General features: G+C 36.8%; 1 protein-coding gene across 4 annotated transcripts in view; it reads left to right on the top strand.

Annotated features, from left to right (window-relative positions):
• Zfpm2 (zinc finger protein, FOG family member 2) overlaps positions 1 to 10,157 on the top strand; it is a 425,216-nt gene extending 415,059 nt beyond the window's left edge. For all 4 annotated transcript variants that reach the window (XM_040293756.2, XM_005316260.2, XM_040293758.2 and 1 more), the window contains 3 exons: positions 828 to 1,034; positions 4,465 to 4,689; positions 6,638 to 10,157. In XM_040293756.2, coding sequence (XP_040149690.1) covers positions 828 to 1,034; positions 4,465 to 4,689; positions 6,638 to 9,126 — 2,921 coding nt within the window. In that variant the 3' untranslated portion in view covers positions 9,127 to 10,157. The remainder of the gene's footprint in view (positions 1 to 827; positions 1,035 to 4,464; positions 4,690 to 6,637) is intronic.
• The last annotated feature ends 17,029 nt before the right edge of the window (positions 10,158 to 27,186 follow it).

Here is a 27,186-nt window from a genome sequence, read left to right as displayed (position 1 = left end):
CAATACATTAGAAGATGTACTTGCATAGTTAATTTTTCTTTTTAATGCACCACACATGATCATTTGAAATGCAGAGCCAGAGTATATCTTAGTGTTTGAAGACAGGGTTCTTTTCATTTAAACAAATCTTTATTTAAATAAGCCTTTTTGAAAAGGATCTTTGGCATATCTTCTTTTCAGAAAGTCCCATCAGGGTAAATGGAGATAAAGAAGCTCCATTATAAAGAATATTCCATAAGATCACTCAGGCAAAGTAAAAAACAAAACAAAAAAAAATGGCAGTCATACTCCCTAGAATTTCATTTTAATTTCCTAGATTTCAGATTCACTTGTTATGTAGTTTCAGGGATCTCTTATTGATATAATACTGATAGAAAAACATATAATAATAGAGAGGAAGATGGATGGTGGGAGAAGGAGAGAGAGTTGGAAAAGTAAAGAAAGAACTTCTTCCCTGAGATGTAAAAATAGTATGTTCAGTGCTCTTCAGAAATCAATTTCTGCAGATGGGTCCCTACCATGCTGTTTTTTAGGCACTATACCAATATAATCATGCAAGGTTCATGATCAGGTAAGACCCACCAGGCAGACAGTGGACAAAACTCAACAGGTGACACCTATATTTTAGTCTCTCCTACTCCCAGTCACTAAGCAAATCAAGGAATCCAGTTCTCCACAGAGCTGGGGAGCACAGCTGTGGTCTTGACCAAACACCCTACCCAGTAGAAACAGATGTGCACCCCATGAGAAGGTGCTCTTGACATCACCCTAGCCCACAGCAGGCTGGAGAGTCCCATGTCTTCCTCTTCCTTTTATCTTCTTAATAGGGGGTCAGCTTTGGTGCACAACGACGAAGGCCATCTCTGAGGGTGAAGAGCTAATTGCCTTTGTGGTGGATTTTGACTCAAGGCTACAAGCTGCCAGTCAGATGACTCTCACAGAAGGGATGTACCCTGCACGCCTGCTGGACTCAATTCAGCTGCTTCCTCAGCAAGCGGCCATGGCTTCTATTTTGCCTACAGCTATTGTCAACAGTAAGTGCTGCGTGCTACAGCCCAGCTTTGGGGAGGTGAGGGGTTTTTATGGGGGGAAAAATGTCTGATGACAGGCAACCCGGGGACAGACATTTTTTCCCACTATTGTGGCTTTATTTTATCTCTGTGTGTGTGTTTCTGTGTGTGTCCTTGCACGCGCGCACACACACGATTGTGTGAGATTTCTACCCATAGGAATACAGAAAGAACACTTAAATTCAACAATTTCAGGTTGGATGTTGGATTCCTAAATGTCACACACATAGATAAACTGACATTCTAAACTGGCTGAATAATATTCAGGGCTATTTAGCTATGAGAAACCCCACAGCTTTCAGTGATGTTTCCCTGATTGAATGATTGTAGTGTTCTTTAGGAGACACAGAGTTAAAAACCAAAACCAAAAAAATGCAAAACACCCATCAAATCTGAATTTTATACATGAGTGGAAAGGAAATATAGCTTGGATAATTTTTTAAAAAGGAAATAAAGAAACATATATGTAAATTTTGAATATTTTATATGAATTTGAAATTATGCTCTGGCAAATTTACCTTTGTAATCTTATGTTGTTAAAATGAATATTGAATTTAGTTTGTATTCCTTGAATACACAAAGTGGTACTTCTTCTTACCATCCCCCGCCCCCAGTACTGGAGATGGAACACAGAAGCATTTTCCCTCTGAGCTTTCCCAGCCTATTTTTAAATTTTATTTTAATATGATCTCCTCAAGTTGCCTAAGCTGGCCTTGAACTTGTGATCCTCCTGTCTGAGGCTCCTATGTAGCTGGGTTGTAGGCATGTGCACTACTCCCAACCAAAGTGGATATGATAGAAAACCAGTGATCTAGGAGTCCTAGGACCTTTGTTCAAGATAAATCTCTTTCTGTCAAGCTTTGTGAGAAAACATGAGTAGCATTCACATTTGAGAAAGAGAATGAATACTAAAATAGGCAAGCCCCAAAAATACATTTAATCAAAAATATCCTTGAAATTTCCTGAGGCTCTGATATAGAACAGAAACCTAGAGATGGTAATGACATCTTGAGATGTCCAAAAATAAAACATAGAGGCTGGAGAGATGAGGACTTCAGTGATAATGATTTTTCTTACTTTGACAGCATCCTTTAAAGTAAATAAATTCTCAGATTATTCTGAAATTGCTATGTATCCAATTAATAGATTAAGTACTTCCCACCTAAGCTAATATTATTTAATTTCCTTAATGTAAATGTAGGTTTTTGTTTGTTTATTTGTTTGTTTTACTGGATCTTTACTTTGGTTCTAATAGTGCAGAACTTGAAACAACATTTGCCTAATGTGAATTTGAGGCAAAAGGATTTTATTACAAGGGATTTATATAACCTTATGTTATTGGGAAGTGCCAATGTATGTAATATTTCTTAGAACATTAATTTTAATTATCTTTGAGAGTCTACCATGTTTGCTCTTGGTAGCATGATAACTATCAATCTCAAATAATTCAGCATAGATGCATAGTATTTTTTTTTTTTGTACGAGGGATTAAACGCAGGGGCACTTGACCACTGAGCCACTTCCCCAGCTCTATTTTGTATTTTATTTACAGAGAGAGTCTCGCTGAGCTGTTTAGCACATTGCTTTTGCTGAGACTGGTTTTGAATTCCAGATCCTCCTGCCTCAGCCTCACAGACCCCTGGAATACAAGCCTGTGCCACTGTGCTGGCTGCAGAGTATTTTGTGTTTCATTTTTAAATTAATCATTTAAACTCATCCTGCCTAAATGACCCTGTACTAAACTGTCCCTTTCTCAATGGTGTAACTGCAATTAACTGAGGAGAGGTGGGCTAAATAACAAATAGTGATAGTATAAAATTTGAGATTTTGTTTTGAAACTTTATTCTGTACTTGCCTCTTTTGCCATGAGGCATTATGGAAGAATATTTAGGCCTAGATTCCCATCCCACTTGAACCACGTATGTGATCAAAGACAATCACTCAATCCTAGTTTCTTCGCCTATTATGAGGGTTAAAAAATAAAAGGAGAAACTTTCCATAAGTGAAGTCAGGAATATTACATATCACAGAATGACTTAACACAAATGAAAGGATGCACTACAGCTCAAATTCTGTCATCTTTCACTTTAGATTACTGCACTTTAGATTATTGCCTTCTACAGGTCCAAAGTCTTCCTTCTAAATTCATAACTTTCAAAACTAGACTCCGCTGCTATGTTTCTATAATTCTCATCTTGTCTGTCAGTTTCTTACTTAAAATTATTCAGTGAATCTCCACAGTCATTGGATAAAATCTAAACCTCAGAGAGTCTGCAAGGTCTCTTAAAGTCTGTCACTGCTTTGTACAGTTTCTCCTTTCCAGTCCCCTGAGAATGCCTTTTGCCTCAATAGCATCTCAGCCTTCATCCAGCCTTTTTTCTGGGCTGTTCCCTGGATCAGGATCATCCCAAAGTTTCTCTCTATCTGAGTAGCTTCATTTCATCCTTCACACCTCAGCATAGGCATATCATCATCTTCCTTCTAAGTCATTCTCTTTTCTCCTCCCACATCCAGTCCCCACCCACAACAACCTAGCAAGCATCTCTTTCCATGCCCCCAAAGATACCTCCATAAGATACCTCCACTGGAATAGTCATCAGACTGTAATGTAACTGTGTCACCACTTGTTTATCCATCCCAGGAGACTGTAAGCTCCTTAATGAAAGCTGTTCAGTCTTTTCTTTTCTTTTCTTTTGTACCCAGCCCAACATAGAATCTGGAACATCATAGGCACTCTGTAATTATTGAATGAACATGTGATGTCAGGGCTTGGCATTGGATCAATGTTTGGTCTAGTCATCAGATGTTTTACCTTTAAACCAATCAAATAAACCAATTTGCATCACTATTAATAAATGAATATTTTACAAACCATAAATACAACTTAATATTAATATTTTGTGCTTTAAAAAAGTGGAATCTCCTACAGTAGTGTTTTATTTTTTAACTTTACTTTTATTGGTTCTTTTTATTTATACATGAAGTAGAATCCATTTGGGTAAAATTATGAAAGCAGGGGATATACTTATTCTAATTAAGACCCCCTTTTAATGCTGTCAAATGATTCCTATATGGAGTTTCCAATACAATAACATGATTAGGATCCTACTTAGAATGATATATATTGCATGTTTGTATAAATATACCAAAATAGGCATACATGATGGTAGACCATCATATATAACTAAAAAGAACAAATAAAAATTATAGTACTATTTTCTAAAGCCTTGTCCCAGACTACAGAACAACATCCAAGACGGTACTCCTCACCGTCTGATTATCTAATACAGAACCTGAGAACAGACTTCCATGAAAGATCAGAGTAAATGCTGCTTTACTCTTGGTTGTCCCCAAATGGACAGTAGCTAATGTGTCTTTACGTTTTTGCCTGCAGAAGATATATTCCCTTGCAAGTCCTGTGGAATCTGGTACCGGAGTGAGCGGAATCTGCAAGCCCATTTGATGTACTATTGTAGTGGGAGGCAAAGAGAAGCTGCTCCAGTATCAGAAGAAAATGAAGACAGTGCTCATCAGATTTCCAGCCTGTGTCCCTTCCCACAGTGCACCAAGAGCTTTTCAAATGCCCGAGCTCTGGAAATGCATCTGAATTCACACAGTGGTAAGGGGCCCTTTTATTTCAGCTATTGCTCTAGTATATTCTATTCTTTCTATACATACATACATCTCACCTCATTTTTTTAATCTGTCTACCTCTCTATCAATCTATCTATTCATCTATGATCTCTTTTGCTGGGCCATCCAGTGTTATCTTATGCCATGGATACTCATGGATACTTGATGGATTTGAGTCTGATTTCTTTTCTAACACCTACAGTGCTCAGACTGCAGGACAAATCATTCTGCTTGTTTGGTTGAGGCAAAACAGCATCATTTTCAAAAGAAGGTCTCAATACCCTTTGTATATTGTCATTAACACTCATAGCTTCAAGTCTTTGTAAGCTAACTATAGTGTTTCCCATATGGTAGGGAAGAAATGGTAAGTACTTTAAAATAAGTGCTGCATTGAAATAAAGCTGTGATTTTAATAGATACAATTAAAATCACATTCAAGGAAATTAACTTTGAAATATGGATCTGTAAAATGTCCTTGACTTCTAAAGTGTGCATTGTTAGAGCTTAGTTTATTTTTATGACATAAAGATATTTTTGTTGCTGTTTTTAAATTCCTTAAGAAAAATGAGTTTTTTAAAGCTATATCTTAACCGCAAAGTGGCAGCTATGCTCATTTATTTTAGAATTATATGCCTACTATCATTAGTTTAATCTCATCCTAATTCTCAAATTTTACAAAAAAAATCAAATTAATTAAATTTACAGAGTCATATTTTCTTTAAATATTTTTAGGTACATTTCTGGATGGAGCATACTAGAGTTTGGGAATCACAGTTCTTTAACATTTCATACAAATTTGTAGGATACTTCTGGGTAATCTATTTTCACCTAGATTAAATAGTTTAAAAACTGAAATGATGACAATTCTTTTAAAAACTGGCTCCTACTTCCAATGTTCTGATGCAGTATAAACTTTTATCTCTGCACCTATAAAAGTATTTCTATTTACCTTTTCCCTCTCCTTACCAATGAGTTGTTTTCACACAGGATTGGCAGAAACAGGGTGGTTGTTTCCACTGGTGACTAGTCATGCACAAAACAGAAAGAATAACAATAGAGGGTCCTTTCAGCTAAATTGAAAAATAAGTTTTGGTTTAGTTAAGGAGAAAAGAATAGTAAGTACCCTTATATCACTGTAAGACTGGATACCTTTGCCCTACATTCAGCTTATTAACATAAAAGTCAATTCTCAGTTTAGAGTGCAGAGAGGATGAGTCAAGTCTAGTTTAATCATATGAAGCCAAATGGAAACTACCAACCACAGTCCATGGTGATATCCAAAATATTTAATAACTGACTCAAGAAAAGGGCAGTGATCAATCAGCATAGATGCCAGTCCAAAATGACCGCATTAGTGTACTATTGCCCTTCAGCCAAATATTAGCCCTAGATAGAGCTAATCATGTTCAGCAAAACTAGTGAACAAGATTTTGGATTTATACCAAAGATAAATTAGTAAGTAATTAAGTACTTTACCAAGTGGTTCCTATTTTAATTCTAATGTAATATGTTACTTACACAAGAGTTTTCAGTAGCAACCTAATGTATACTCCCTGCGTCCTAATGTAGACTATAATAATAAGAAGGTTATTGGATTAGTAATTATCGAACCCAAGGCTAAGGAATGGCTTCATCACTTAATAGTTTGATGACCATAATCAGTTCCCTTAGCTTGAGTTTGTTACCTGACTCATGTAATAGGGATAGTAACACTTATCCCACCTCTATCCCCTAATACTTATGGAAGTGCCTTGGAAACTATCAAGTGCTATTACTTTCTCTTGTGTCATAAGAAAAAAAGTTAATATTGCAAATACAATTCGGAAAGATTTCAATTTCTGTTGTTTTGAAGACACTAGTCATTAGCAAGATTCCTGTGATTATGAAACCAGCACGTGTGATTCTCAGTGATTTTATTTTATGTGCCTCTCCAGGAGTGAAAATGGAAGAATTCCTGCCCCCTGGTGCTAGTCTAAAATGCACCGTCTGCAGCTACACTGCTGATTCCGTGATCAACTTTCACCAACACCTGTTCTCCCATCTCACTCAAGCTGCCTTCCGATGTAATCACTGCCATTTCGGCTTCCAGACTCAGAGGGAGTTATTGCAGCACCAGGAGCTCCATGTCCCTAGTGGAAAACTTCCCAGAGAAAGTGACATGGAGCACTCTCCAAGTGCAACTGAAGACAGCTTACAGCCAGCCACAGACTTGTTGACCAGAGAACTCCCGCAGAGCCAAAAGGCCATGCAGACTAAAGATGCAAGCTCTGACACTGAGCTGGACAAGTGTGAAAAAAAGACTCAGCTCTTTCTCACTAACCAGAGACCAGAAATACAGCCTGCAACAAACAAACAAAGCTTTTCATACACGAAAATTAAGTCTGAGCCCTCTAGCCCGAGACTCGCCTCATCTCCAGTTCAGCCTAATATCGGGCCTTCTTTCCCTGTGGGTCCTTTCCTATCTCAGTTTGCTTTCCCCCAAGATATCACAATGGTCCCTCAAGCTTCAGAGATCTTAGCCAAGATGTCTGAGTTGGTACATCGGCGATTGAGGCATGGAAGCAGCAGCTATCCTCCTGTAATTTACAGTCCCTTGATGCCCAAGGGGGCTACCTGTTTTGAGTGTAACATAACATTCAATAATTTGGATAATTATCTAGTGCACAAAAAACATTATTGCAGCAGCCGCTGGCAGCAGATGGCCAAGTCCCCAGAGTTTCCTGGTGTTTCAGAAAAGATGCCTGAAGCTGTGAGTCCCAATACTGGCCAAACCTCTATAAACCTTCTCAACCCAACTACTCATTCTGCTGATCCTGAGAACCCACTTCTTCAAACATCCTGCATCAATTCTTCCACAGTTTTAGATTTAATTGGGCCAAATGGGAAGGGCCATGACAAGGACTTTCCCACTCAAGCCAAGAAGCTCTCCACCTCCAATGGCAGTGATGACAAAATTAATGGAAAACCTGTTGATGTGAAAAATGCCAGTGTCCCTTTGGTGGACGGGGAAAGTGACCCAAATAAGACTACCTGTGAAGCTTGCAACATTACCTTCAGCCGGCACGAAACATACATGGTCCATAAACAGTACTACTGTGCTACACGTCACGACCCTCCCCTAAAGAGGTCTGCTTCCAACAAAGTGCCTGCCATGCAGAGAACCATGCGTACTCGCAAGCGCAGAAAGATGTATGAGATGTGCCTACCTGAGCAGGAACAGAGGCCTCCGCTGGTCCAACAACGATTTCTCGACGTAGCCAACCTCAGCAATCCTTGTACCTCCACTCAAGAACCCACAGAAGGGCTAGGAGAGTGCTACCACCCAAGATGTGACATTTTTCCAGGAATCGTCTCAAAGCACTTGGAAACTTCTCTGACGATCAACAAATGTGTTCCAGTTTCCAAATGTGACACTACTCATTCCAGTGTTTCCTGCCTGGAGATGGATGTGCCCATAGATCTCAGCAAAAAGTGTTTACCCCAGTCTGAGCGGACAACCACGTCTCCCAAAAGGCTGCTGGACTACCACGAATGCACTGTGTGCAAGATCAGCTTCAATAAGGTGGAAAACTACCTGGCCCACAAGCAGAATTTCTGTCCAGTCACCGCACATCAGCGTAATGACCTGGGCCAACTGGATGGCAAAGTGTTTCCGAATCCAGAAAGTGAACGGAACAGCCCTGATGTCAGCTATGAGAGAAGCATAATAAAATGTGAGAAAAATGGGAATCTGAAGCAGCCTTCCCCCAATGGAAACTTATTTTCATCCCATTTAGCAACCCTGCAAGGCCTCAAAGTCTTTAGTGAGGCCGCTCAGCTCATTGCCACAAAAGAAGAAAACAAACATTTGTTTCTTCCACAATGCCTTTACCCTGGAGCAATAAAGAAGGCAAAAGGAGCCGACCAGCTTTCTCCCTATTATGGCATCAAGCCCAGCGATTATATTTCTGGTTCTCTTGTCATCCATAACACTGACATAGAGCAGAGCACAAACGCAGAAAATGAATCTCCCAAAGGCCAGGCTTCCTCAAATGGATGCTCAGTGCCGAAGAAAGATTCTCTGCCACTGTTGCCCAAAAACAGAGGCATGGTCATAGTGAATGGTGGACTGAAACCAGACGAGAGGCCTGCGGCCAACCCACAGCAAGAGAACATTTCCCAGAATCCTCCGCATGAAGATGGCCACAAATCTCCCACGTGGATCTCTGAGAACCCATTAGCTGCGAATGAGAATGTCTCGCCAGGAATTCCCTCAGCAGAGGAACAGTTGTCTAGTATAGCAAAAGGGGTAAATGGCTCCACACAGGCCCCAACCAGTGGGAAATATTGCCGGCTGTGTGATATCCAGTTCAACAACCTTTCAAACTTTATAACTCACAAGAAGTTTTATTGTTCATCACATGCAGCGGAACATGTCAAATGAACTAACTAAATAAATTAACATCAGTCACCTTTGGTACCAGTGTTTAGTATGTTGTTCTAACCAGTCCAGAAAAAAAAAAAAATTTAGAAAAAAAAAAAAAAGCTGTTTGAATTACATCTGGGCAATCAGGAGATAATTCATTATGGCTGAGTTGAAGACTTAAGATGTAATTTCATTACAGTCCATTAGTAAAGTGTATTATTGGTGCCATTTTCAAAAAAAATTTAATTTATTTTACCAGCAGTATTCATAGCTGTGGTTATGTTATTTTTTATTTAAAAACTTTATATTAAAGTCATTTGTAATGTTATTGTATAGTTATTGTGTAGCACATATGGTTTGCACTGTATAGTAGCTTTTAAAGAAAATAGTCACAAACAATACAGAAAAGCATTTTAGAAATAGCTTCAAAAGCACTTGTGTATCTTGATTTTTTCTTATATGCTGTTGCAGATATATGTATATGCTAAAATATAACTTGCAAAGATGTTCTAAATACACATGCTATAAGTTCGCCTTAAGATTTCAATTCTTGGATAATCAGGCTCCGTTTGCACTTTATATTTTAGCAGATACAGTCTCTTAGTCACTAGGCTTTGCATTTGTATGTAGCCGTATGTTTCTGTCCATTTTCTTAATCTTAAACATGTATGTTAAATGAAGATGGCAATTTTTTTCTTGTATAGTACTTGTATTTTCTTTCGCTGATGCAGCTCTGTCTCAATTTTTAAACCTTTGCTGTTAAATGCAATACTTTATAAAGAATGAACAAAATTACTGGAAGCAGTATTGTAATGAGGTAGTATTAATCAGTTTTATCTTTTGAAAGGCACAGTCTAAATCAAAACCCTAAACTCAATGCTGCAAGTATGAATTTAATTCATATATGAGATCTATTTAAATATAAGAGTAGCAATACTGCACCTGGTGATCACAAAGATAATGTTCTACTTCTGATAGAAATAATTTCTCAACAAATGTTGTTACTATGCATGTATATGGATGGAATAAAATTCCAGATTGTTGGAGAAGTTTGGCATCCTTTTTTAACCTTAAGTACCAAGGGAAATTATTGAGGACTCACATGTCACATACTAAATAGCAACAGTTGAAGACCAATTATAAATTCTGCCACTAGATTAATTACTCTTGGTGGTGTTGACCACAGGATACAGCTTCCCTTTGCCTCTGTTTAATTCAATGGTCCTCAATTATAAGCAAAGGATGACAACCTAGAATACCTAGGGTTGTTACATATACACACAAACTCTCTCTCTCTCTCTCTGTCTCTCTCTCTCTGTCTCTCTCTCTCTCTGTCTCTCTCTCTCTCTCTCTCTCTCACACACACACACACACACACACTAGAATGCCAGACCAAACCACAACACATATTCTGACTCTATAGATTTTAATATTGCGTCGAGGATTTAAATACCACAGAACAATCTGAAGAACTAATATAAACCATCACCTTTTACAATCCTTCCCTCTTCTCAGTTAATCCAATCATCTGACTCCAAAATAAAATAGCTCAACATATGTTTTAATATTGATATGAAAATTGAAAATCAAATCATTGCAGAATCTGTGAACACTATTGAAAATATATTAATAGAGTTGAATCCTTTCACTTCCTGGTTTACCTAAGTGATTTTAAGTACCCGAAGTCACAAAGTTCACGAGTAAGAGAGAACTGGGTCATGTTATTGGTCATATGTCCACATTGTGCTCCTTTCTCCATTAAATCAGAAGGTGGATACTGAAGCAGCTGATCATCTTGATGTCACTTAAGTGTGTTGGGGTCTGATTTATGACTTAAAAGAAAGACAATCTTTTCTAAATGGAAATATTTCAATGACATAAGCCCCCTATAGACTTGAATGCCAGAATTTGGACTGAGAAGCTTTTGATATTTTCCTGGTGTGACATCCCCTATGAGACTGCTGCTCTGGGGGATCATCACCATTTCTCCTAGTTATGACCGCTTCTCCCAAACTTCCCATTCTAGCTTCCAGGGAAAAGACACTGCTTTTCCTTTACTACACAAGCATAGATATCAGACATGCCACACTCTAACAGTATGTTCTTGACATTCAGGAATGATGGAAGGGAGAAGTGGTGGAAAGAATACCTCTCAATGGCATCACCAGCCTAGAGGTAACATCAAGTTTTCTTACAGGTTGGTCACCTGATCCAGCTTCATCATGTCTACTTCATGAGTGGATACACACTTCTCTAAACCCTAAGCAATTTTATACCTGAGTCCAGAGAGAAGTACTTTTCCCTCTTTCTAGACTCAGGTCTCCCTCCAGAAACCTCACTTCACACTGGACATTTTGTCCCTTTAAGGAACTCCGAGCATATAATTGTAGCCACAGAAGATCCAAAAAGATATCAGAACATCCAGGTGAGTGTCTGTCTACATAAAAACCAAGGCATCAAGAGTCAGTCCAATACTTTTACACAGTGAGTTTTACAGTTTAGGGCCTCTTTTCATTTCCTCTGCAAGACTGCTTAAAGAATAACATATGCAATGTGGGCCAACAAAATAAAAGTAGAAATATAGGAAAGGACAATTTAAATCCATGCTTAGAAACATTTTCCTAATGGAATTTTTAGAAACAAAAAACAAACAAAAAAATCAAGACCTACTATTTTATATGTAACATTTTCTCTTCATTTATGAACTCACTGAGATTCTTGGAGTTATCATCTCTCAAACATTTTCATTCAGAAAAATGTCTTTGTTTTTGTCACCCAGTGATGTTAAAAAGTAGTCAAAGGAATGAAAGTGTTGGTTTTTCCATAGTTAAAGATAGTCTTGTCACAAACAAATTCAGTCATTATTCTTAAAATGCTAAGTTGCTTAAAGTTGTTTTAAAAGATGTTTTTCTAATTATTCAGGTTTCTAATTATCAAAACCTCAAAATAAGAATCTCAGCTTGGGACACCTTATCACATATCAAAAGAAATGCGCAAGTGAAGGATATTGTTCATTCACAGACACTTGAAACAGTTAGCAATTCCCCAAATAGTTTATCTTCCAACACTAAATATTTATAAGAGTTCGTTTTGAAAAGTATCAATTTAAAATTATTGACATTTAAAACTAAGAAATTATTTTATACTCCCCTATGCGTATAATTGAATTCAATGTTATTCAGTAGTTTGAAATAGCCCCAAATCTAATTGTTTTAGCTAACACCAACCATTTGTTTTTTGCTAGATTTTCATGAAGTCACATACTAAACTAAGAATGACTGAATATCCAAGAGTAAAATAATTCACAAATTAAGTACCTAATTATTGGTACAGATCCAGGATACTTTTTATTTCAGTCTTTCCATTGCTATTCCCTGCCATCATTCCTGAAATTTAAGGGACCACACAATGAGTGTTTGTGAATGGATTAATGAATAATTCAAAGAGGAAAGAGTTGGTGTAGGAATAGTTGACTGAATGAAAAATGAAGGAATAAGTAATGGTTGGTTGAGAGTCAACCAACTCTGATCCAATTAACTCTTTCAATGAAAGGAATAATCTACCAGATAATTTTCAAGCCATTGCTTTTGAATATGGGAAGAGATGTCCATTTTTTTCACCACCATTGGGAAAATAAAACCACATACACATATAAAAGTCTATTACAGGAATTCTTAATCTGGCATAGATATTTCAAACAGGGATTTTAGGTAGGGAAATGATTACAAAAGTTTTGGAAATCCAGGAAGAATTGAAAGAGACTGGGAATCTCAGGAAGCCATTACCACCCTAATAACTGGAGAAAAAATAGAAAAAAAAAAAGATGTAGTTTCTGGATACAATCATTATCCTGTTGCTGAGGCCCCTAAACTGTGGTCTTCATTGTACTATAGCTCTGCAGAAAGCCAGGAGGCGATTCCTGCTGTTTGTGCTGAATCCCAGGAGTCCAAACTACCATCAGTGCTGCTAATAAAGTCAGAGCCCAGGGAAGCTCTTCTCCTGGACCGCTGGCAATGGGATGGCACATGCTTTTGCTCCTGGGAATGGGCTTCTTGCACAGGATTCAGCAATAGTTCACATAGCCACAGCTGTCATCAGAAGTACCATTCAATCCAGCAAAAGAGAACTTTATTCTTCCTCTTTCTTTTAATATCCCACAATGTTTCTTAATGGCACAAGCTAACCAGATGACATCTGGCAGAGGAGTCTGGACACTATAGCTTGAGATGAGCTGAAATAGACAATCAACTAGCCTCGACTAGATTCTGAGAACATAGCTTGAATGTTGTTGTGCTTTCTTAGCACAATGTCTCTTCTTCATTTGTATGTACCCTTCTAAGATAGAACAGAACAACTCACAAGAGCAGAAATTCAAGCTCCTTTTTTCTCACTCTGATCTATAGAAGTCTAATTCATACATTCTCTGGAGGCAGGGAGAAGGGAACATGTTACTTCTTCATGACTGCTCTGACAAATTACCAGATACTTAGTTATTTAAAACAGAAATGTAGGGTTGGGGTTGGAGCTCAGTGGTAGAGGGCATGTCTAGCATGCATGAGGCACTGGGTTTGATTCTCAGTACCACATACAAATAAATAAAATAAGGGTCCATCAACAACTAAAAAATAAATAAATAAATAAATAAATCAGAAATGTAGCCTTTCACTGATCTGGAGGCCAGGAGTGTGACATTAATAATGATACCTCCCTCTGGAGTCTCTGCTGGATTATGTCTTCCTTACCTCTTATTGCTTTTGGTGGCTGTTGGCATTCCTTGTCCTGGGACTACCAGGAGTCCACTCTACCCTATCCTGTGGTCACATTGCCTCCTGTTATTCTGCCTACAATCTCACCCTATCTCTTACTTAAAAAGACACTTAAGATTGCATTTAGGGCCCACAGGTACAATCTGAGATAATCACCTCATTGATGATCATTAATCACATTGACAAAGACTTTTTTCCCCTTATCTGGCAACATTTACAGGTGCTATGGATTGAAACCCCATATCTCTGGGAACAATTTGCAGTCTCCTGAAATGATATATGAAAATACCTGGGCCCACATGGAGGTAGAGAATAGAAGTCAAAAGAAAGAGGTTATGACCCTCACCCAGGTCCTACAAATGTGTAGCAGTATAGCAGAAATGAATTTGTTCCTCAAATGGTGAATCTCTTAGAAGTTGATCAAGACGTGAATGTTATTAACACACATCAATGACATCCTTTAGAGAATAAAGCATCTAAACCAACATACCTCATCTGATCAATTCAGGACCCAGTTGTGGGTCGTAATTGAGTCTGATGACAACTTTGCACCAGGCAGTATATCTATTTGGAACTTAGTAAACCTCATTAATTCAGAGAATCATGAAAAATCAGACACAAGCGAGGCAAAAGTTTGCTTTGGCACTATCTAGAAAGAAGGGTTTGCTCAGTATATTAATAGAGTAAACAGGATTGAAAGAAAATAAACTGTTTTCAAGAACCTTAGTTGCCTCATTTACCATACAATTTTGAACAGTTTTTATCTTCCTATTAAAGAAGGATGTCAGAGCTTTTAACTTGGCAACGCTTTTTTAATCATTCATTCTATTTCCTACATATGATGTAACTTGGCTTCCGATGGTATTTTCTGTATCAGATTCGCCGAGTTCAGAAAGTTTTTCCTGTACTGGGGTTCAGTCACACTCAAGAAAATAATTATTCAAGTAAAATGCAATGTTTTTATATTTATTTAAAGATATACAATGACAAAAGAGTCTTTTAAAATTAATAATAGAACAATAAAAGTTTACATAAAAACACAATAAGTAAAACAAACACACTCAATAACACGAAGAGTTTAAAGTAAGAAATTGAGATCAGAAAAAGATGATTCAGATGAACTAAGAATGAAGGTGATAAACAAAAATTTAAGAGGAATATAGAGAAAATTCAAGACAAAGACAGGAACTGGAGGATTCACACCTGAACAGTCACAGACAAGCCAAATGTGGATACTCAGGCTCTTCCCTTCTGCTACGTGTGTAGATGGCCAGATAGGAGGCAAAGCCCACCCTTTTGCTTTGGTGTCCTATCACCTCTGACCGATGTGGCAATTTAACTCCTCCAACTATTCCCCATCTTTTCTTGCACAAAAGCAACAGATACATCTTTTACAACTGATGTAAAGACTTCGACAAGGAGCCTCCACATTTTGCTTATTGATTAATCAAACAACTATTGTGTTTTTGACAAGAACTAATTTATTTCTTAATAAATATTTCCAAAATATGCATTCAATATGATTCAGGGGAGGGGAGGGGCTTGAGAAACTGAATTTCCATAAAATCAGGTAATTTTCATGCTGCAGGTATATACACGCAATTAGAGTGGTACAATCCTGGGCCACATTGCAGTCACATGGATTCTCTATGAAGGTGTCTTGTGTCTTTCCTGATTTTACTCCAGAGTCTAGAATGCTTTATTGCACAACCCCTTCCTACTGGACTCCACAGCCTCCTTCGACCCATTTAGACCTGTAGTTCTTCATTTCTACACCTCTTTCAGTTAGGAGGCTTTGTCCCTGTTACATAAGAGGTCAGTTTATGTCAATTTGCAAATTAGATTCACTGTCTATGACAAAGTGGGAACAGGAAGTGTCCTTTTCACCTTCTTTTTATTCTTTGGTAGTTTGGAGAATAAAGCAGAACTTCAGAACACATTATTTGCCATGCTACATTCATGTCTCATATGCAACAGCTGCCTCCCTGTGAACCTTCCCATTTTCATTTAGTATTAATTTTGATGAGTTTTATTTTCACTCAAGGAAAACACTTGTGGAGTCTATTACAAGACTGGTGGACTCATACTGTGATCAGAGACAGATGCTTAAGGGAATAGTGGAATCATTCTGTGATTTATGACCATTCCTGGTGGGGGGTGGGGTAGAAGAGGGAAGGCCCAGTGAGAGCTGAGGAGGAACAGAATAAATATGTAGAGAGCATTGCAATCTTGTGGCCATCTGTGTTAACTGCATGCCACAAATCTCAAACAGAAAGAGCATAAAAGCAAATGTTATTAGTGGGTTTCAGTTTTGATCTCTATAAAATTATTCATGTTTCACTCATTCATTGATTCATCTCTTCAATCATGATTACATTTTATCTTTGAGTTCTTAGTATGATATTGCATGATGACAGGTACTGGGACCAAATGTTGAGAGACAGCCCTAGCCTCAGTTGGCTTTGTTAGAGAAGTATGGGAGGAAAAGTGCACAGGTGAACGAATACATTATGATAAGTGCCACACTTGTGCACAGTGGACTAGAAGCACATAGAAGTCACCATATCCAGGATTAGGATCCAGGAAGGCTTCACCCAGTAAATAGGGTCTAATTTGAGGTAGAAGAGATGAATAAAATTTATTCAGGTAAAGAAAACAGAGGGCAAAGGGCATAGCAAAAGGGAAAGGTGATAGAAGGGAAGTAGACATTGGATCATTTTAAAACATTCCAAGTAAAGAAATTAGCATGGGCAAAACCTGGTGCTCACAAAAGCATAATCCATTATGATGAATGCAATGTCCCTCAAGTTTTCCTTTTCCCAGGCTCCCAATTTTAGTGATATCAATCTCATCCATTTGATTGCCCTGACCCCGTTGTAGAAGTGATCCAAGCCTCTCCACCCCACACATCTAATAGATCATCACCTAACACTGTCAATTCATCTTTCTAGATATATCTTAGATGCATTTTCTTATCTCCATTCATGAGATCAATGAAGTATTGCCTAGTTCAAGGAAACACCACAATCATCTCTTTATTTTATTTTTATGTGGTGCTGAGGATTGAACCCAGCGCCCTGTGCATGCCAGGTGAATGAGCTAACGTTTGAGTCATATCCCCAGCCCGAAAATCATCTCTTACTTAGATTATTATAAGAGCCTCTAAACTCGTATTCTTAGCTTCTATTTTAAATCTTTCACATTGAAACATTCATTTCCACTCTAGTGATTTTTCCAAAGAAAAAATAGAATTACTGTCACTTTCTTTTTAAATCTTTCATCGGCTCCCTCATTGCCCTCAGGATTAAGTCCAAATGCTTTAATGTGTTTACCAAGACTTTAAACAAGTGGGTTCATTTTTACATCTTCTCCTTGCTGATGTACTTCTTGACTTGAGTGTATTTATTGATCATTTAGATATGCTAGTCGCTATTCAGGATACTTTAAATAAAATGATGTAAAAGATAAACAACTTTGCTTGTATGCTAACAAAAGAGAACTTTAAATAATTAAGTCATTAGCCACTTATGAAAACACTTCCCTACCACCACTTTTATGACGTAAATGCGTCAGACATTCTAAAAGACAAGGTCTGGAAATTTCTTGGACTTGACTTATTCTAGAATAGAAAATTTTATTCTAGTTGTTCATTTTTAAACATTCATTATTTTTTAAAAAGACATTCTTTATCACTCTACTAGTTCAATAATGGTAGTTATTATAATAGATAAGGAAAGAAATTCCAATAATTTAAGACATAAAAATTTATTTCTTACCCCCAAAACGTCCAATAGGCAGAAGAGACCATTCAGGTGTCCAGGGTGGCAGAGCTTCTTCCATTATTAACACAAGGACTTTAAATTCCCTAAACAGCGATATCCTGCTAACAGCCAGAAACAAAGATGAGGACTTGAAGGCAGGTTTTAATGAACCAGGCCTAGAAGCAGCTTGTATCCCACCTCACCATATTCCATTGATAGAATCCTCTCATATATCTATGCTTAAGCGAAAAGGAGAAAGCGAAATAGACCACTATGTGCCCAGAAACACAAGGCAATATGTTTAAAGAATCACTATCCAGCCAGGTGCAGTGGAACACACAGCTGAATTCTCAGTTACCCTGGAGGCTGAGGCAGGAGGATCACAGGTTTGAGGCCAGCCATGGCAATTCAATAAGAGCTGTCTCAAAATTAAAAAAAAAAAAATAGGGAAAATAGGGTTTTAGCTCAAAGATGAAGCATCCCTGCATTCAGTCCCCTGTATGTATGTATGTATGTATGTGTGTGTATGTGTGTGTGTGTGTGTGTGTGTGTGTGTGTGTATGAAGTACCAGTCAGTCTCTACCAAAATCACCAAAACACAGAAATGACTGGAAACAATTCTGACACAACCATGAATATAATAAATATAATCATAGTAATAACGAATGGAAATAACATAACAATTCAGTAGTGAAAAAGCACCACATAATTTGATATAATCTAGCACAATCATCTTAGTTGGAAATACTAACTCAAGAAACAATCTGAATATTAAGTAACATATAATTTGAAACCAGTGGACAAAGGTGTTGTGACCACTTCTTTGGGAGACTTTAACACAGCATCAATATGAAAAAAACGGCCTGTTAATTATTGGTGCATTCTGGCCTACCACCCTCTGATTAGTAAGAGATTTCAACAAGCTGAGAAGAATACCTGAACAGCAAACCCCAAAATTGTTTTAGATGACATAATGATTTAGAATTATTACATCAAAAATGCAATTGTGATCTCAATTATATATTTGAATCAAATTGAAATTTCTAATTTTAAATTGAATTTGTTCCATACTTGTAAACAATGCCAAAACCATTAAGAGAATTTAATATTTATATTTTATTACATGAATTTGTTGAAATTACCAAACTTGTATACTTTTTAGAAATCTATGTCAATGTGAAACTGAAAAACTTTTAAAAAGATACAAATATATTGTTCATGCATGAAATATAATAGTTTCTGAAGTTTTACATGTTGTAGATGAGACAAATATTTAAATATTCCTTAAAAGTGAAGAGTAAGTGGCTGCAGTTTGTAGCTCAGTGGTAGAGCGTTTGCCCAGCATGTGTGAGGCCCTGGGTTAAATCCTAGCACCATATAAAAATAAATAAATAAAGTAAAGTTATAAAAAATACAATGACATTAAAAAGTGAAAATTAAACCTGTTAAAGTTATAAATAGAATAATAAGACTCATAAATTAAGCATAAACCCTTAAGGAAATCTACATTTCTGAATAATCTTAAATCCAAAGTAACTTCATAATGATCTTCTCTGAGTATAAAGATGTTTTTAAGGACATTTATAAAGAAAGAGACTTGAATATAACACAGAGTTATTTAATACTTCAGCAACTTGTGAGGCAAGTAATGTTCTGTTCTCCTTTTATCATGAGCAATAGGTTAATAAAGAAAAATACTCAAACACACAGCTAGTCCAGGACAAAACTAGTATTCAGATTCAGCATGTGGGATTCCAAAGCCCATCTGCTAACTACTTCATTTCACTCCCTCTCATTATAGGCCAGAGCCAGAGGAGAAGACCATAAGGTTTGAGGAAGTATTTCAGCTACTGGTCTGTAGAGAATACCTAGTAGGAGTACCCAGAGTGGCATTGGGCTTGGTGAATTTCACTTCCTTTCCTACCTCCCATTGGCAACTTCTGTCACTCATTCCCCCTCTTCTGTGGTTGCTGTGAGAAGAGGACTTGGAAAAAGGACATTTAGGATGAAATGTGATGAATTAACAACTTGGGGTCTCTCCTAGGAAAACAGAGAATTGGAGTCCATGCTTGACTGTATTTTTGGCACTAAGCAACTCCCTACATTTAAGTCTATGCTTTCTGGCCTCACTAGCTAATCTCTCGTCCATGATACAGCTATCTAATGCCACCAGTCTGTTATTTGCGCTTCATTTTTATTTTGTTCTCTTGTTGGGTAATACATTTATTCAACTAATAAATCTTAAGTACATCGTAAGTTGGGGCTGGAGATTCCAAGGGAAGAGCTAGTACATAAACAATAATTTCGACTATAGAACATGTAGAAGGCTTCCCTTCAGAATGGAAGTATGGTAGATTTTTGATAGACAAAAAAGGTAGGTTAGAGTGTTTCAGAAAGAGAAAAAACATATGAGCTGGCAACCGAAGAGAATGTGACCCATTGAAAGAACTGAGAGAGGTAAGCAGTGTTATTCTCAGAGCAAGGAAAAGGGACCAGCTCCAAATGAGCCTGTGGTGAGTGTCCACATTATCTCACAATCAGTGTGATAAACTAGTGTTGTTCAGGGACCACACGAGTCAAGGAGCTGACTAAAGATCACCAAGGTCATGTGAGAAGACCCAAGCCACCAGTGAGAAAAGCCTGCTAGTTGAAATAGGGGTGGTGATTGCACGAAGTTCAAGTACTTGTTGAAGTCATTGAATCCATCTGCTTGTCATTTGCAGGGTTAGGTACTGAAAGACAAGAAGGAGCAAAAAGTACCTGTCTTTGAAGACCTTTGGTCACACACACTCACACACACACAAACACATACACATACACCAATGAGACAAATATACATACACACACACAAAATGACAGATATATATATATATGTATGTATATGTACATACATATATATTTATGTATATATTTTATATATAATAACATTTATGTGTACAAATAGAGGCCTTTAACATGTATTTGCTTTATATAACAAATGTCATACACACATATACATATGTGTATAAAATTCATACTCATGATAAATATGAAATGAACCCTGGCCCATAAAAGACATAAATTAGATCAGTTCCATATTTGTATACATGCATATATTTAGCCCTTATGTCATATATATGCATTATTTGGATTTGTACTGAGGATACGTGCATCTGATATCCCTGTGCATATATGTATATGTGTGTGCACATATCTACACACACACACACACCATAGTAGACCAGTAGTTCATTAGAGAGAGAAGACAGTGATCTGCCTCACAGAGAAAGGAAGCAGTTTCCCAATGGTCAGGAAAAGAATGGAATGGTCTCTTGTACTTTCAGTGAAATAGTTCCCAAACGTTTGGGGCGGAGGAGGGGGGGCAAAGTTGGGAAATTTCTGAATTTGGGGATAAAGCTGCTGTCCTTAAGCAGACCAGGAAGGTCAGGAGGGTTGGCTATAGGCGAACACTATAGTTTTAAAGATCAAGACCTCAGTCAGTTCATCCAGTACCTAGCAGGCAGCACTGGCCAGTCTCAGCCAGCAAACACAATGCTGAGAATCAGAGAGTGACAACACCTTTGTTATAAGAAGGCCTTACTTTGCACGCTAACTTGAATTAAAAAAGGCTCATTTAGGACTAATGATCTCCTTCCATTCCTCACGGAGGACTGTGAGTAATGACAGAGTTGCTGCCACTTGAAAGCCGATGCGGAAATGGAAGGGTTGACTTATCTCAGACCCCATGACTCATAGGAGAATCACTGAAATCTATTTCTCTTAATGTTTTCCAAAGAGAATTACTGATCAAAGTTGTTTTCTTCCCAGAGGTGTGTTCCTTCCAGCTCAGGGATGAGGCATATCTCTGGGACACCCAGAGGACATTTATAGTCACTTCCCAAGTGGCTCTTGTTCTCTGGATTAAAAACGAAAATTATCTCTCGACTGTCAATGTAACATCTTCCAGCAGCATGAAATTCTGTCAAACAGAAATTGAAGATGAATAAAACGAAGATACACACTCAGGATTATACCTATTGTGAAGCAGCAGTGCTCTGCAGTGACGATTCTACACCCTAATAGTAGATTTAGGGGAATAGAGACATACGGCTTTTCTAAACACCCCTGTACACTTTGCCATGGGAAGTAGCAGTGATTGAATAACCTGACAAACGCTGCAAGCATATGCAATGAGCCAACTATACAGCACTCCAGGGCAGGATTACAAATGATTCGTGTGCATTTTGGGGGGTAATCAGTTATCATAATTCCATTTGTAATTTATGTTTGCATGAAAGTGCAGCTTTTAACCATTGCTAGCATTTGAAGAGCAAGTGCAACCTGTTTTCATTTTGTCAAACGCCGGACAATTTTAGCATGTCAGTTCAGCAATAATGTATGTCTACATTATTGGATGACTGGTTTCTAAGAATGAGGAAGTCCCTTTTTATAAGAACCACATTTATAGAGCACATCTGGGCACACATGTAGAGTTGTTCATTATCCATCAGATTTCATTCTAAAGAGACACATACCTAAATTCTTTCAAAGAAAAGAAAGGCAAATGTGTAGGAGTGCCATTTCCAGCTCCTCTCTTTAGATATGCCAACAACCCCTGAGAGACAGGATTTTCAGAATATTAAATAAGGAAATTGCACAGAGGTCTGGCTAGATGATTTGTATCTGAAAATTTTCTTAAGCTCCAGTAGCAAAGGTGTGGTTAAGAAAATGAGAGAAAGGAAAGACAAAGTGGCAGAGATAGAAAATCATATTAAACAGATAGCTATGCGAATGTATGAATTAAAATTGGAGGCATGGGATGAAATGAAATGTTTAAGAATTTGGAAAAAATTCCCAATCATTTTAAAATAATTATAAGGTCAGCATCCTTAAGCACGTATGCAAAATAATATTTTTGACCATGTGCTCTGGTGCATTTTTCTGTTTAAAGGGACACAATTTTTAACATATTTAAAAAGAGATCTTTCTATAAACATTCAAGAGCCTCTGATACAAGCTATTAAGATATCTAAGGAGTTTAAACCCCATATGTGGAATATAGGGGAGATGCTATCCTAGACCCAGAATTTTAACTCACTAGTTTGAAATATTGTTTTATCATAACCAGTGGCAAGAAATATAAAAGTTTACCTGGAGAACATACACAATCTCTCTCCATCTCACAACTGAAAAACCAATGTCTCACAATATAGTTATTACCCTTACTGTTAGATGCACTTTGGTATATTCTATTCTCCTCTTCTTTCTACTTCTATTCTAGGCCATTGTAGTTTGTTTATAAAATGCTAGTTGTGACCACTGAATTGATTTCACAACCCATTTATGGATCACATCCTACAGTTTGAAAAACACTGTTTTAACTGACTAAAAGGCCATCACAGAAACAAAGAAAAGAAAAGAAAAGAAGGCAATGTGGTTCCCATAGCCAAAGGGAATTCTCCTTCAGGCATGGACAACAGGTAGGGTCAAAGAGAGAACAGGTGGACTTTATAAAATCCACTAAGGGGAGCTGGAAGAAGCAGGATAGGATGTCCTAGTAAGACGAATAGAAGGTTTAATCTGTATCTGGACTAAATGAGAAAAACTATCCTGTAAATAGGGAGACAAAAACTATTAATTCATTAAACAAAACAAACAATAACTTTGTTAACTTTTTAACACTTAGCTTTGTTGTTTCACAGGTGGAGCTAAAAGTTGTGCAATTTGTCTCCAAAAAGAAAAAGATTTGTAAAGAACATTATTAACTTTAGTTAAATAATCTCTCTCTTTCTGGGAGTTTTAATCTTAATTTTTTTATAGTTTTGGACTAGGATTATGGCTTAGTGGTAGAGCACTGGCCTAGAATGTGTGAGACACTAGGTTCGATTTTCAGTACCACATATAAATAAATGAATAAAATAAAGGTCTATCAACAAGGAAAAATTTAAAATTTTTTATAATTTTAATTCTACAAAAATCAACAATAATCTGTATTTCTATAACTAAACAAATGTGACTTTTAGAGTGTACTTTTAATGAGATAGTTTAGACTAAAGGAGTAACTGTCAAATTGGGTGGATAAATTACTCATGTATTTTACCTTCAAAATTAATAGGAGCAACCATAGGTCAAGACTAGCTTGAAGGGAGACATGGTCATTCAAGCTGAAAATCCTTCTGAAGGTAGAATCAAGTGCCTTGGAACAATTCAATTAGCTAATCACAGATGGTTGCCAGATACGCAGTCTAAACTTTCATTTCACTAACAAATGTCACAGCTAAGAAAATGTGAACTTTGGGAAATTGGGGGCAATTCCATGTGAAGGATAACTTCTGTTCTTGTCACAATTTCATAGGGAACAGATATGGAAGTGCAGTGTCACACAAGGGGAATCTTTGTAGCAATTAGAGACGTTCAACAAATGAGTGGTCAGCACCGTCTGAAGAGTGAGAGCCCAGCTACTGATTACCCTGGACTCCTGATTGGGGACACCTTGAACTGGTGGATCTCTGCAGTGCTGGGCAAGACTAGGGCACTCAGATTCAAAAAGCGATATTTACAAATTGATAGTAATTCAGCAAATTAATTAAAGTTTATCATCCATTAATATATTCTGTAAAAATGCTCTCAAGATTTAGTTTTCTAGATTGATTTTTAAGTTAATGCATCTTATTTTTTCCATACTGTTGGAACTGCTTTTGTGATAAGATATCAATGTTTTCTATTGTGTCTGTGATTCATAACTACTTTTGTGTAATAGAATTTTTCAATAAACTGATTAGTTTCTCTAGAAAATTGCACATATGGATAATCACACAATCTTTTGCAGGCACTTGGAGAGTTAAGAAATCATGCAATTCATCCACTGACAGCTACATCATAGAAATGGGTTGTGAGATACCTGACAGTATTTGATCTAGTAAGAAACCCCAGATTTTCCAACTACTTTAATAGCATAAGAACTAATAACTATGAGTGAAATAAAGTGGGGGAGAAGAAAGAATCATATTTAGAAATGTACTCTGTATCTATTTAATTTTGATTTGTATTTCCCTTGTGGCTGAAGATTCTGAGGATTTTTTTGTATATTTATTGACCATATGTAGTTCTTCTTTTGAGAAGTCTGTTTATGTCATGTCTAGATAATTTCCATGTCTAGATAATTAAACTTAACATAACATTTTACTGGCCCATATTATTTGCTTTAGGTGGTTGAAGCACACTTTAAGTTTAGTCTAGGTACCAGAAAAATCTTCTCAATAGAATTCTGTTGTTGTTTAAGTTCAAGTAATTTTTTTAGGAGAACATTTATTTAATAAATCTAAGTCATGTTTATCAGCTCAACATAATTTTGAGAAGAGAATAAATGAATGACTTCAAGGTTTCTATAATAAAAAATAAATAAAATGACATTAATTTCTAGAAAATCACACCTAATAAGCCCCATTGAGGATGTCTCCAAAACTTTTTCCAAGAAGGAAGCAGAAGAAAAATTTCTACCTGAAATGCCTTGGGCTTTGGTGGTTCTGAAACAAAAATGGCCATCAGATATGTACATGCATAGTTGACCCTTTACTAAAAGAAGAAACCAATTTCTTCTTCTTGCTAAGAGAAGAAACCAATTCAGTGCTTTTGCTGATATCACATAACAAAAAACACACTGTAGTTTAGACCCTGAATATCTCCCAAGGTCCAATGTCTTCATGGATTGGGTCACAGCGTGCAATATTGGGAGTTGGTGGAACTTTCCAGAGTTGGGGTTCAGTAGGAGTTCTTTTGTCACTGGGAATATGACAGTATTCTAGGACTCCAGGCATCCCGTCCCTGGCTCTCTTTTTTAAACACTACACTTATGAACACATATGAATTGTACAGATTCATGGGTTTCACTGTGACATTTCCATTCAGGCATATATCATGTTTTGATCATATCCACCCTTCCTTCTACCTTTCCCACTCTCTCTCTCTCTCTCTCTCTCTCTCTTACCCTGAATCCCCTTTCTATTCCTTAATAGTTCATCTTCTACTTTCAGGACAACTTTTCTTTGTTTATTTGTTTTCTAGTTTCCATATATGAGAGAAAATATGACACTTGTCTTTCCATGTCTACATAATTAAACTTAACATAATATCCTCTAGTTCTGTCCATTTTTCTACAAATGACACAATTTCTTTTTTTTTCTTTATGGATGAATAATTCTCCATTGTGTGTATGTAACATATTTTCTTTATCCACTCAAATCTGTTGATGGCACTTGGGCTGATTTAATGTCTTGACTCTTGTAAATGGTGTAGCAGTAAATGTGGGTTTGCACTTGTCTCTTTTTTTTGAGGCATCATTTCCTTCAGATGAGTATCCAGGAGTGAATCATGTGGTAGTTCTATTTGTAGATTTTGAGGAAACTCCATACTAGTTTCCATAGTGGCTGGCCTAATTTACATTCCCACCAACAGTGTATAAAGTTTCTTATTTTTTCACATTCTCGTCAGCGTTTGTTAATTTTTGTGTTTGATAAAAGCCATCCTGATTGGGTTCAGATGAAATTTCTATGTAGTTTTGATTTGTATTTCCCTAATGGGTGAAGATACTGAGCATTTTTTTATATACTTATTGGCCATTTGTAGTTCTTCTTTTGAGAACTACAGCAAGTGTCAGAGACAACAAAATTTCATGGAAGAAAAATTAATACTGTGAAAAATCTATCAGCTTTTTTTCTTTTCCTCTGAGTATGCCACTTTCTGGCCTAAGCAACAAAATCCCTTGGGCCATTGTTTAGAAGACTAAGGCTCTGTAGGAGAACCTCAGTTAGGAATGACCCCTTCAATGCAGAAAAGCTTGCAGTAGTGCGTGGAAAGCATGTTATGTCAAAGTTCATTCCTCAGATAATTTTAATCTTATCAGTAAATAGGTATACTCTAGGACAAATGTTAATTAGAGTATTAATTCTTACTAATCTTGCTTTTTAAATTAAAAACCAGGAAGAAAGCCATCTTAAACTATTTTTATATATCAAAAAATTATGAAACCATATCTAAAGACCCAAATGCATTCTCTTTTTATAGATTTTAAGAAATCAAGAGTATTTGAATTTATGTTTAGTGATGAGTGTTTTGTACTTTAAGTTACTTATGAATGGCTCAGATGTTTGGTCTCTATTATATGTAAATATTATCATTTTAATTGTTTATCCAATTATTTGTTTTTAAATTATCTCTAGATTATCTAAAAATACAAGGTATCAGACAAAAATAATCAACATTTTATTTCTTTGATACAGAAACACCCCAGAAGTTGCTGCACACGAAAAGCAATGGACATTCAATCTTAAACATAAGTAGAGATAAATACAATCCTGATTGGCTAGCAACCTAGGCAAAATGTATGTTAACAATTCTCAAGGCATCTCTATTTTACCATCTCAACAAATTTCAATTAACCCTTTTTCAGAGATCTACTTGTATTAAAATTGTAGTCACAAGACACAGCAACAAGGTGATATAAATTCAACAGGCTTCTAAACAGATATTTAAGTCAAATTTATACTTATGACCAATTGAAACAAGTTAAGATC

This window comes from Ictidomys tridecemlineatus, chromosome 7 (assembly GCF_052094955.1).
Source record: "Ictidomys tridecemlineatus isolate mIctTri1 chromosome 7, mIctTri1.hap1, whole genome shotgun sequence".
Classification (NCBI taxonomy): domain Eukaryota; kingdom Metazoa; phylum Chordata; class Mammalia; order Rodentia; family Sciuridae; genus Ictidomys; species Ictidomys tridecemlineatus.
The sequence above is the reverse complement of the archived record's forward strand: the minus strand, read 5'-3'. Positions and strand labels throughout refer to the sequence as shown.